The sequence below is a fragment of the Pseudophryne corroboree genome, chromosome 2 (genome assembly GCF_028390025.1).
Source record: "Pseudophryne corroboree isolate aPseCor3 chromosome 2, aPseCor3.hap2, whole genome shotgun sequence".
Lineage (NCBI taxonomy): Eukaryota > Metazoa > Chordata > Amphibia > Anura > Myobatrachidae > Pseudophryne > Pseudophryne corroboree.
In genome coordinates this window covers 1044123387-1044136949 of record NC_086445.1, presented here as the reverse complement: position 1 = coordinate 1044136949, position 13563 = coordinate 1044123387, and the positions used below count along the sequence as shown (strand labels likewise).

Below are 13563 nucleotides of genomic sequence, written 5' to 3'. Positions count from 1 at the left end.
GGTTACGCACTAATAGAAGCATTCTGACACGAGGCAGGAAAGTGACAGGCTTGTGGTCAGGGTGAGCGGCTTCCGCCATTGTACCCCCCCCCCCCCCCCCCCCCCGCTGTACAAAGGGGGACGTGATTGATTTTTGAGCACTGTGAATCTAAGCGGACCAAATATTGATGTGATATTTGTCCTGATGGTCCAGGCTGGCGTGCTGGAGGTGTATGGCAGCGCCTCCCCTTATAGCAGAGCTGCAAATCCTTATGTGCTGACATCACAACCTAGCCTGACGCACCGCACACAAGTGACAACGACGGACACACTGTATCATCTAATTATTAACGTGTATTTAAATAGCGCCAGCATTCTCCGCTGTGCTTCACAATTGGGAACAAAACAGTAATAAGACAGGGTAATAACAGAGGGGGCTGGTACATAAGATTGCACCAGTATAGCTCTAATAACTGGCTGCCGATGTGTGACCCCCGGCGCGCGTTAACTCCTTCATTTCTTGCTCCGCTGGGTGGGGGTGAAGTGGCTGCGCAGAGTCTCCCAGCAGCGGTAGTAATCTTTATCCAGGCGGTTACAGGTCTCCAGCCCCCACCGGGTCACCGCCATACTCAGGGAAGACTCGAACATGAAAGCCTGGAGGAAAGATGACAAATGTGTGTGAGCCGATTGCGGGATAATATAGCACGAAATGTATAGAGTCACTTTGGGGGGGCAGCCATTACTCTCACTGTGTGCATAGGACGGGTACAGTTACATCTCATGCTGCTAATCTATCCAGGCTTCCTCCACTGTGTGCATGGGACGGGTACAGTTACATCTCATGCTGCTATTCTATCCAGGCTTCCTCCACTGTGTGCATGGGACGGGTACAGTTACATCTCATGCTGCTATTCTATCCAGGCTTCCTCCACAGTGTGCATGGGATGGGTATAGTTCCATCTTATGCTGCGATTCTATCCAGGCTTCCTCCACTGTGTGCATGGGACGGGTACAGTTACATCTCATGCTGCTAATCTATCCAAGCTTCCTCCACTGTGTGCGTGGGGCGGATACAGTTACATCTCATGCTGCTAATCTATCCATGCTTCCTCCACTGTGTGCATGGGACGGGTACAGTTACATCTCATGCTGCTAATCTATCCAGGCTTCCTCCACTATGTCATGGGACGGGTACAGTTACATCTCATGCTGCTAATCTATCCAGGCTTCCTCCACTGTGTGCATGGGACGGGTACAGTTACATCTCATGCTGCTAATCTATCCATGCTTCCTCCACTGTGTCATGGGACGGGTACAGTTACATCTCATGCTGCTAATCTATCCATGCTTCCTCCACTGTGTCATGGGACGGGTACAGTTACATCTCATGCTGCTAATCTATCCAAGCTTCCTCCACTGTGTGCATGGGGCGGATACAGTTACATCTCATGCTGCTAATCTATCCATGCTTCCTCCACTGTGTCATGGGACGGGTACAGTTACATCTCATGCTGCTAATCTATCCATGCTTCCTCCACTGTGTCATGGGACGGGTACAGTTACATCTCATGCTGCTAATCTATCCAAGCTTCCTCCACTGTGTGCGTGGGGCGGATACAGTTACATCTCATGCTGCTAATCTATCCAGGCTTCCTCCACTGTGTGCATGGGACGGGTACAGTTACATCTCATGCTGCTAATCTATCCATGCTTCCTCCACTGTGTGCATGGGACGGGTACAGTTACATCTCATGCTGCTATTCTATCCAGGCTTCCTCCACTATGTCATGGGACGGGTACAGTTACATCTCATGCTGCTAATCTATCCAGGCTTCCTCCACTATGTCATGGGACGGGTACAGTTACATCTCATGCTGCTAATCTATCCAGGCTTCCTCCACTGTGTGCATGGGACGGGTACAGTTACATCTCATGCTGCTAATCTATCCATGCTTCCTCCACTGTGTCATGGGACGGGTACAGTTACATCTCATGCTGCTAATCTATCCATGCTTCCTCCACTGTGTCATGGGACGGGTACAGTTACATCTCATGCTGCTAATCTATCCATGCTTCCTCCACTGTGTGCATGGGACGGGTACAGTTACATCTCATGCTGCTAATCTATCCATGCTTCCTCCACTGTGTCATGGGACGGGTACAGTTACATCTCATGCTGCTAATCTATCCAGGCTTCCTCCACTGTGTGCATGGGACGGGTACAGTTACATCTCATGCTGCTAATCTATCCAAGCTTCCTCCACTGTGTGCATGGGACGGGTACAGTTACATCTCATGCTGCTAATCTATCCAGGCTTCCTCCACTATGTCATGGGACGGGTACAGTTACATCTCATGCTGCTAATCTATCCAGGCTTCCTCCACTGTGTGCATGGGACGGGTACAGTTACATCTCATGCTGCTAATCTATCCATGCTTCCTCCACTGTGTCATGGGACGGGTACAGTTACATCTCATGCTGCTAATCTATCCATGCTTCCTCCACTGTGTCATGGGACGGGTACAGTTACATCTCATGCTGTTAATCTATCCAAGCTTCCTCCACTGTGTGCATGGGGCGGATACAGTTACATCTCATGCTGCTAATCTATCCATGCTTCCTCCACTGTGTCATGGGACGGGTACAGTTACATCTCATGCTGCTAATCTATCCATGCTTCCTCCACTGTGTCATGGGACGGGTACAGTTACATCTCATGCTGCTAATCTATCCAAGCTTCCTCCACTGTGTGCGTGGGGCGGATACAGTTACATCTCATGCTGCTAATCTATCCAGGCTTCCTCCACTGTGTGCATGGGACGGGTACAGTTACATTTCATGCTGCTAATCTATCCATGCTTCCTCCACTGTGTGCATGGGACGGGTACAGTTACATCTCATGCTGCTATTCTATCCAGGCTTCCTCCACTATGTCATGGGACGGGTACAGTTACATCTCATGCTGCTAATCTATCCAGGCTTCCTCCACTATGTCATGGGACGGGTACAGTTACATCTCATGCTGCTAATCTATCCAGGCTTCCTCCACTGTGTGCATGGGACGGGTACAGTTACATCTCATGCTGCTAATCTATCCATGCTTCCTCCACTGTGTCATGGGACGGGTACAGTTACATCTCATGCTGCTAATCTATCCATGCTTCCTCCACTGTGTCATGGGACGGGTACAGTTACATCTCATGCTGCTAATCTATCCATGCTTCCTCCACTGTGTGCATGGGACGGGTACAGTTACATCTCATGCTGCTAATCTATCCATGCTTCCTCCACTGTGTCATGGGACGGGTACAGTTACATCTCATGCTGCTAATCTATCCAGGCTTCCTCCACTGTGTGCATGGGACGGGTACAGTTACATCTCATGCTGCTAATCTATCCATGCTTCCTCCACTGTGTGCGTGGGACGGGTACAGTTACATCTCATGCTGCAAATCTATCCAAGCTTCCTCCACTGTGTGCGTGGGGCGGATACAGTTACATCTCATGCTGCTAATCTATCCAGGCTTCCTCCACTGTGTGCATAGGACGGGTACAGTTACATCTCATGCTGCTAATCTATCCAAGCTTCCTCCACTGTGTCATGGGACGGGTACAGTTACATCTCATGCTGCTAATCTATCCATGCTTCCTCCACTGTGTGCATGGGACGGGTACAGTTACATCTCATGCTGCTATTCTATCCAGGCTTCCTCCACTGTGTGCATGGGACGGGTACAGTTACATCTCATGCTGCTATTCTATCCAGGCTTCCTCCACAGTGTGCATGGGATGGGTATAGTTCCATCTTATGCTGCGATTCTATCCAGGCTTCCTCCACTGTGTGCATGGGACGGGTACAGTTACATCTCATGCTGCTAATCTATCCAAGCTTCCTCCACTGTGTGCGTGGGGCGGATACAGTTACATCTCATGCTGCTAATCTATCCATGCTTCCTCCACTGTGTGCATGGGACGGGTACAGTTACATCTCATGCTGCTAATCTATCCAGGCTTCCTCCACTATGTCATGGGACGGGTACAGTTACATCTCATGCTGCTAATCTATCCAGGCTTCCTCCACTGTGTGCATGGGACGGGTACAGTTACATCTCATGCTGCTAATCTATCCATGCTTCCTCCACTGTGTCATGGGACGGGTACAGTTACATCTCATGCTGCTAATCTATCCATGCTTCCTCCACTGTGTCATGGGACGGGTACAGTTACATCTCATGCTGCTAATCTATCCAAGCTTCCTCCACTGTGTGCATGGGGCGGATACAGTTACATCTCATGCTGCTAATCTATCCATGCTTCCTCCACTGTGTCATGGGACGGGTACAGTTACATCTCATGCTGCTAATCTATCCATGCTTCCTCCACTGTGTCATGGGACGGGTACAGTTACATCTCATGCTGCTAATCTATCCAAGCTTCCTCCACTGTGTGCGTGGGGCGGATACAGTTACATCTCATGCTGCTAATCTATCCAGGCTTCCTCCACTGTGTGCATGGGACGGGTACAGTTACATCTCATGCTGCTAATCTATCCATGCTTCCTCCACTGTGTGCATGGGACGGGTACAGTTACATCTCATGCTGCTATTCTATCCAGGCTTCCTCCACTATGTCATGGGACGGGTACAGTTACATCTCATGCTGCTAATCTATCCAGGCTTCCTCCACTATGTCATGGGACGGGTACAGTTACATCTCATGCTGCTAATCTATCCAGGCTTCCTCCACTGTGTGCATGGGACGGGTACAGTTACATCTCATGCTGCTAATCTATCCATGCTTCCTCCACTGTGTCATGGGACGGGTACAGTTACATCTCATGCTGCTAATCTATCCATGCTTCCTCCACTGTGTCATGGGACGGGTACAGTTACATCTCATGCTGCTAATCTATCCATGCTTCCTCCACTGTGTGCATGGGACGGGTACAGTTACATCTCATGCTGCTAATCTATCCATGCTTCCTCCACTGTGTCATGGGACGGGTACAGTTACATCTCATGCTGCTAATCTATCCAGGCTTCCTCCACTGTGTGCATGGGACGGGTACAGTTACATCTCATGCTGCTAATCTATCCAAGCTTCCTCCACTGTGTGCATGGGACGGGTACAGTTACATCTCATGCTGCTAATCTATCCAGGCTTCCTCCACTATGTCATGGGACGGGTACAGTTACATCTCATGCTGCTAATCTATCCAGGCTTCCTCCACTGTGTGCATGGGACGGGTACAGTTACATCTCATGCTGCTAATCTATCCATGCTTCCTCCACTGTGTCATGGGACGGGTACAGTTACATCTCATGCTGCTAATCTATCCATGCTTCCTCCACTGTGTCATGGGACGGGTACAGTTACATCTCATGCTGTTAATCTATCCAAGCTTCCTCCACTGTGTGCATGGGGCGGATACAGTTACATCTCATGCTGCTAATCTATCCATGCTTCCTCCACTGTGTCATGGGACGGGTACAGTTACATCTCATGCTGCTAATCTATCCATGCTTCCTCCACTGTGTCATGGGACGGGTACAGTTACATCTCATGCTGCTAATCTATCCAAGCTTCCTCCACTGTGTGCGTGGGGCGGATACAGTTACATCTCATGCTGCTAATCTATCCAGGCTTCCTCCACTGTGTGCATGGGACGGGTACAGTTACATTTCATGCTGCTAATCTATCCATGCTTCCTCCACTGTGTGCATGGGACGGGTACAGTTACATCTCATGCTGCTATTCTATCCAGGCTTCCTCCACTATGTCATGGGACGGGTACAGTTACATCTCATGCTGCTAATCTATCCAGGCTTCCTCCACTATGTCATGGGACGGGTACAGTTACATCTCATGCTGCTAATCTATCCAGGCTTCCTCCACTGTGTGCATGGGACGGGTACAGTTACATCTCATGCTGCTAATCTATCCATGCTTCCTCCACTGTGTCATGGGACGGGTACAGTTACATCTCATGCTGCTAATCTATCCATGCTTCCTCCACTGTGTCATGGGACGGGTACAGTTACATCTCATGCTGCTAATCTATCCATGCTTCCTCCACTGTGTGCATGGGACGGGTACAGTTACATCTCATGCTGCTAATCTATCCATGCTTCCTCCACTGTGTCATGGGACGGGTACAGTTACATCTCATGCTGCTAATCTATCCAGGCTTCCTCCACTGTGTGCATGGGACGGGTACAGTTACATCTCATGCTGCTAATCTATCCATGCTTCCTCCACTGTGTGCGTGGGACGGGTACAGTTACATCTCATGCTGCAAATCTATCCAAGCTTCCTCCACTGTGTGCGTGGGGCGGATACAGTTACATCTCATGCTGCTAATCTATCCAGGCTTCCTCCACTGTGTGCATAGGACGGGTACAGTTACATCTCATGCTGCTAATCTATCCAAGCTTCCTCCACTGTGTCATGGGACGGGTACAGTTACATCTCATGCTGCTAATCTATCCATGCTTCCTCCACTGTGTGCATGGGACGGGTACAGTTACATCTCATGCTGCTATTCTATCCAGGCTTCCTCCACTATGTCATGGGACGGGTACAGTTACATCTCATGCTGCTAATCTATCCAGGCTTCCTCCACTGTGTGCATGGGACGGGTACAGGTACATCTCATGCTGCTAATCTATCCATGCTTTCTCCACTGTGTGCATAGGATGGGTACAGTTACATCTCATGCTGCTAATCTATCCATGCTTCCTCCACTGTGTCATGGGACGGGTACAGTTACATCTCATGCTGCTAATCTATCCATGCTTCCTCCACTGTGTGCATGGGACGGGTACAGTTACATCTCATGCTGCTAATCTATCCATGCTTCCTCCACTGTGTCATGGGACGGGTACAGTTACATCTCATGCTGCTAATCTATCCAGGCTTCCTCCACTGTGTGCATGGGACGGGTACAGTTACATCTCATGCTGCTAATCTATCCAAGCTTCCTCCACTGTGTGCATGGGACGGGTACAGTTACATCTCATGCTGCTAATCTATCCAGGCTTCCTCCACTATGTCATGGGACGGGTACAGTTACATCTCATGCTGCTAATCTATCCAGGCTTCCTCCACTGTGTGCATGGGACGGGTACAGTTACATCTCATGCTGCTAATCTATCCATGCTTCCTCCACTGTGTCATGGGACGGGTACAGTTACATCTCATGCTGCTAATCTATCCAGGCTTCCTCCACTGTGTGCGTGGGACGGGTACAGTTACATCTCATGCTGCTAATCTATCCAGGCTTCCTCCACTGTGTGCGTGGGGCGGATACAGTTACATCTCATGCTGCTAATCTATCCATGCTTCCTCCACTGTGTGCATGGGACGGGTACAGTTACATCTCATGCTGCTAATCTATCCAAGCTTCCTCCACTGTGTGCGTGGGACGGGTACAGGTACATCTCATGCTGCTAATCTATCCAGGCTTCCTCCACAGTGTGAATGGGACGGGTACAGGTACATCTCATGCTGCTAATCTATCCAAACTTCCTCCACTGTGTGCGTGGGGCGGATACAGTTACATCTCATGCTGCTAATCTATCCATGCTACCTCCACTGTGTCATGGGACGGGTACAGGTACATCTCATGCTGCTAATCTATCCAAGCTTCCTCCACTGTGTCATGGGACGGGTACAGTTACATCTCATGCTGCTAATCTATCCATGCTACCTCCACTGTGTCATGGGACGGGTACAGGTACATCTCATGCTGCTAATCTATCCAGGCTTCCTCCACTGTGTGCATGGGACGGGTACAGGTACATCTCATGCTGCTAATCTATCCAGGCTTCCTCCACTGTGTGTATGGGACGAGTACAGGTACATCTCATGCTGCTAATCTAGCCATGCTACCTCCACTGTGTCATGGGACGGGTACAGGTACATCTCATGCTGCTAATCTATCCATGCTACCTCCACTGTGTCATGGGACGGGTACAGGTACATCTCATGCTGCTAATCTATCCAGGCTTCCTCCACTGTGTGCATGGGACGGGTACAGGTACATCTCATGCTGCTAATCTATCCAGGCTTCCTCCACTGTGTCATGGGACGGGTACAGTTACATCTCATGCTGCTATTCTATCCATGCTACCTCCACTGTGTCATGGGACGGGTACAGTTACATCTCATGCTGCTAATCTATCCAGGCTTCCTCCACTGTGTGCATGGGACGGGTACAGTTACATCTCATGCTGCTATTCTATCCAGGCTTCCTCCACTGTGTCATGGGATGGGTACAGTTACATCTCATGCTGCTAATCTATCCATGCTACCTCCACTGTGTCATGGGACGGGTACAGTTACATCTCATGCTGCTAATCTATCCAAGCTTCCTCCACTGTGTCATGGGATGGGTACAGTTACATCTCATGCTGCTAATCTATCCATGCTACCTCCACTGTGTCATGGGACGGGTACAGGTACATCTCATGCTGCTAATCTATCCAGGCTTCCTCCACTGTGTGCATGGGACGGGTACAGGTACATCTCATGCTGCTAATCTATCCAGGCTTCCTCCACTGTGTGTATGGGACGAGTACAGGTACATCTCATGCTGCTAATCTAGCCATGCTACCTCCACTGTGTCATGGGACGGGTACAGGTACATCTCATGCTGCTAATCTATCCATGCTACCTCCACTGTGTCATGGGACGGGTACAGGTACATCTCAGGCTGCTAATCTATCCAGGCTTCCTCCACTGTGTGCATGGGACGGGTACAGGTACATCTCATGCTGCTAATCTATCCAGGCTTCCTCCACTGTGTCATGGGACGGGTACAGTTACATCTCATGCTGATATTCTATCCATGCTACCTCCACTGTGTCATGGGACAGGTACAGTTACATCTCATGCTGCTAATCTATCCAGGCTTCCTCCACTGTGTGCATGGGACGGGTACAGTTACATCTCATGCTGCTATTCTATCCAGGCTTCCTCCACTGTGTCATGGGATGGGTACAGTTACATCTCATGCTGCTAATCTATCCATGCTACCTCCACTGTGTCATGGGACGGGTACAGTTACATCTCATGCTGCTAATCTATCCAAGCTTCCTCCACTGTGTGCGTGGGGCGGATACAGTTACATCTCATGCTGCTAATCTATCCAGGCTTCCTCTACTGTGTGCGTGGGACAGGTACAGGTACATCTCATGCTGCTAATCTATCCAGGCTTCCCCCACTGTGTGCATGGGACGGGTACAGTTACATCTCATGCTGCTAATCTATCCATGCTTCCTCCACTGTGTGCGTGGGACGGGTACAGTTACATCTCATGCTGCTAATCTATCCAAGCTTCCTCCACTGTGTGCGTGGGGCGGATACAGTTACATCTCATGCTGCTAATCTATCCAGGCTTCATCCACTGTGTGCATAGGACGGGTACAGTTACATCTCATGCTGCTAATCTATCCAAGCTTCCTCCACTGTGTCATGGGACGGGTACAGTTACATCTCATGCTGCTAATCTATCCATGCTTCCTCCACTGTGTGCATGGGACGGGTACAGTTACATCTCATGCTGCTATTCTATCCAGGCTTCCTCCACTATGTCATGGGACGGGTACAGTTACATCTCATGCTGCTAATCTATCCAGGCTTCCTCCACTATGTCATGGGACGGGTACAGGTACATCTCATGCTGCTAATCTATCCAGGCTTCCTCCACTGTGTCATGGGACGGGTACAGTTACATCTCATGCTGCTAATCTATCCATGCTTTCTCCACTGTGTGCATAGGACGGGTACAGTTACATCTCATGCTGCTAATCTATCCATGCTTCCTCCACTGTGTCATGGGACGGGTACAGTTACATCTCATGCTGCTAATCTATCCAGGCTTCCTCCACTGTGTGCATGGGACGGGTACAGTTACATCTCATGCTGCTAATCTATCCAGGATTCCTCCACTGTGTCATGGGACGGGTACAGTTACATCTCATGCTGCTAATCTATCCAGGCTTCCTCCACTGTGTCATGGGATGGGTACAGTTACATCTTATGCTGCTACTCTATCCAGGCTTCCTCCACTGTGTGAATGGGGCGGGTACAGTTACATCTCATGCTGCTAATCTATCCAGGCTTCCTCCACTGTGTCATGGGATGGGTACAGTTACATCTTATGCTGCTACTCTATCCAGGCTTCCTCCACAGTGTGTATGGGATGGGTATAGTTACATCTCATGCTGCTAATCTATCCAGGCTTCCTCCACTGTGTGCATGGGATGGGTACAGTTACATCTCATGCTGCTATTCTATCCAGGCTTCCTCCACTGTGTCATGGGACGGGTACAGTTACATCTCATGCTGGTACTCTATCCATGCTTCCTCCACTGTGTGCATGGGACGGGTACAGTTACATCTCATGCTGCTATTCTATCCAGGCTTCCTCCACTATGTCATGGGACGGGTACAGTTACATCTCATGCTGCTAATCTATCCAAGCTTCCTCCTCTGTGTGCATGGGGCGGGTACAGTTACATCTCATGCTGCAAATCTATCCAGGCTTCCTCCACTGTGTGCATGGGACGGGTACAGTTACATCTCATGCTGCTATTCTATCCAGGCTTCCTCCACAGTGTGCATGGGATGGGTATAGTTCCATCTTATGCTGCGATTCTATCCAGGCTTCCTCCACTGTGTGCATGGGACGGGTACAGTTACATCTAATGCTGCTATTCTATCCATGCTTCCTCCACTGTGTGCATGGGACAGGTACAGTTACATCTCATGCTACTAATCTATCCATGCTTCCTCCACTGTTTGCATGGGACGGGTACAGTTACATCTAATGCTGCTATTCTATCCAGGCTTCCTCCACTGTTTGCATGGGACGGGTACAGTTACATCTAATGCTGCTATTCTATCCAGGCTTCCTCCACAGTGTGCATGGGATGGGTATAGTTACATCTCATGCTGCTACTCTATCCAGGCTTCCTCCACTGTGTCATGGGACGGGTACAGTTACATCTCATGCTGCTACTCTATCCATGCTTCCTCCACTGTGTGCATGGGATGGGTACAGTTACATCTCATGCTGCTAATCTATCCAAGCTTCCTCCACTGTGTGCATGGGGCGGGTACAGTTACATCTCATGCTGCAAATCTATCCAGGTTTCCTCCACTGTGTGCATGGGACGGGTACAGTTACATCTCATGCTGCTAATCTATCCATGCTTCCTCCACTGTGTCATGGGACGGGTACAGTTACATATCATGCTGCTAATCTATCCATGCTTCCTCCACTGTCATGGGACGGGTACAGTTACATCTCATGCTGCTAATCTATCCATGCTTCCTCCACTGTGTGCATGGGACGGGTACAGTTACATCTCATGCTGCTAATCTATCCATGCTTCCTCCACTGTGTCATGGGACGGTTACAGTTACATCTCATGCTGCTAATCTATCCAGGCTTCCTCCACTGTGTGCATGGGACGGGTACAGTTACATCTCATGCTGCTAATCTATCCAGGCTTCCTCCACTGTGTGCATAGGACGGGTACAGTTACATCTCATGCTGCTAATCTATCCATGCTTCCTCCACTGTGTCATGGGACGGGTACAGTTACATCTCATGCTGCTAATCTATCCATGCTTCCTCCACTGTGTCATGGGACGGGTACAGTTACATCTCATGCTGCTAATCTATCCAGGCTTCCTCCACTGTGTGCGTGGGACGGGTACAGTTACATCTCATGCTGCTAATCTATCCAGGCTTCCTCCACTGTGTGCGTGGGGCGGATACAGTTACATCTCATGCTGCTAATCTGTCCATGCTTCCTCCACTGTGTGCATGGGACGGGTACAGTTACATCTCATGCTGCTAATCTATCCAAGCTTCCTCCACTGTGTGCGTGGGACGGGTACAGGTACATCTCATGCTGCTAATCTATCCAGGCTTCCTCCACTGTGTCATGGGACGGGTACAGTTACATCTCATGCTGCTAATCTATCCATGCTACCTCCACTGTGTCATGGGACGGGTACAGGTACATCTCATGCTGCTAATCTATCCAGGCTTCCTCCACTGTGTGCATGGGACGGGTACAGGTACATCTCATGCTGCTAATCTATCCAGGCTTCCTCCACTGTGTGTATGGGACGAGTACAGGTACATCTCATGCTGCTAATCTAGCCATGCTACCTCCACTGTGTCATGGGACGGGTACAGGTACATCTCATGCTGCTAATCTATCCATGCTACCTCCACTGTGTCATGCGACGGGTACAGGTACATCTCATGCTGCTAATCTATCCAGGCTTCCTCCACTGTGTGCATGGGACGGGTACAGGTACATCTCATGCTGCTAATCTATCCAGGCTTCCTCCACTGTGTCATGGGACGGGTACAGTTACATCTCATGCTGCTATTCTATCCATGCTACCTCCACTGTGTCATGGGACGGGTACAGTTACATCTCATGCTGCTAATCTATCCAGGCTTCCTCCACTGTGTGCATGGGACGGGTACAGTTACATCTCATGCTGCTATTCTATCCAGGCTTCCTCCACTGTGTCATGGGATGGGTACAGTTACATCTCATGCTGCTAATCTATCCATGCTACCTCCACTGTGTCATGGGATGGGTACAGTTACATCTCATGCTGCTAATCTATCCAAGCTTCCTCCACTGTGTGCGTGGGGCGGATACAGTTACATCTCATGCTGCTAATCTATCCAGGCTTCCTCTACTGTGTGCGTGGGACAGGTACAGGTACATCTCATGCTGCTAATCTATCCAGGCTTCCTCCACTGTGTGCATGGGACGGGTACAGTTACATCTCATGCTGCTAATCTATCCATGCTTCCTCCACTGTGTGCGTGGGACGGGTACAGTTACATCTCATGCTGCTAATCTATCCAAGCTTCCTCCACTGTGTGCGTGGGGCGGATACAGTTACATCTCATGCTGCTAATCTATCCAGGCTTCCTCCACTGTGTGCATAGGACGGGTACAGTTACATCTCATGCTGCTAATCTATCCAAGCTTCCTCCACTGTGTCATGGGACGGGTACAGTTACATCTCATGCTGCTAATCTATCCATGCTTCCTCCACTGTGTGCATGGGACGGGTACAGTTACATCTCATGCTGCTATTCTATCCAGGCTTCCTCCACTATGTCATGGGACGGGTACAGTTACATCTCATGCTGCTAATCTATCCAGGCTTCCTCCACTATGTCATGGGACGGGTACAGGTACATCTCATGCTGCTAATCTATCCAGGCTTCCTCCACTGTGTCATGGGACGGGTACAGTTACATCTCATGCTGCTAATCTATCCATGCTTTCTCCACTGTGTGCATAGGACGGGTACAGTTACATCTCATGCTGCTAATCTATCCATGCTTCCTCCACTGTGTCATGGGACGGGTACAGTTACATCTAATGCTGCTATTCTATCCATGCTTCCTCCACTGTGTGCATGGGACAGGTACAGTTACATCTCATGCTGCTAATCTATCCATGCTTCCTCCACTGTTTGCATGGGACGGGTACAGTTACATCTAATGCTGCTATTCTATCCAGGCTTCCTCC

At 49.6% G+C, this 13563-nt stretch overlaps 1 protein-coding gene across 1 annotated transcript in view; it reads right to left on the bottom strand.

Annotated features, from left to right (window-relative positions):
• Positions 1–313: 313 nt before the first annotated feature.
• The window catches only part of HGD (homogentisate 1,2-dioxygenase), an 86390-nt gene continuing 73140 nt past the window's right edge, over positions 314–13563 (bottom strand). Inside the window, exon 14 of the mRNA XM_063956854.1 lies at positions 314–633. Coding sequence (XP_063812924.1) covers positions 493–633 — 141 coding nt within the window. The 3' untranslated portion in view covers positions 314–492. The remainder of the gene's footprint in view (positions 634–13563) is intronic.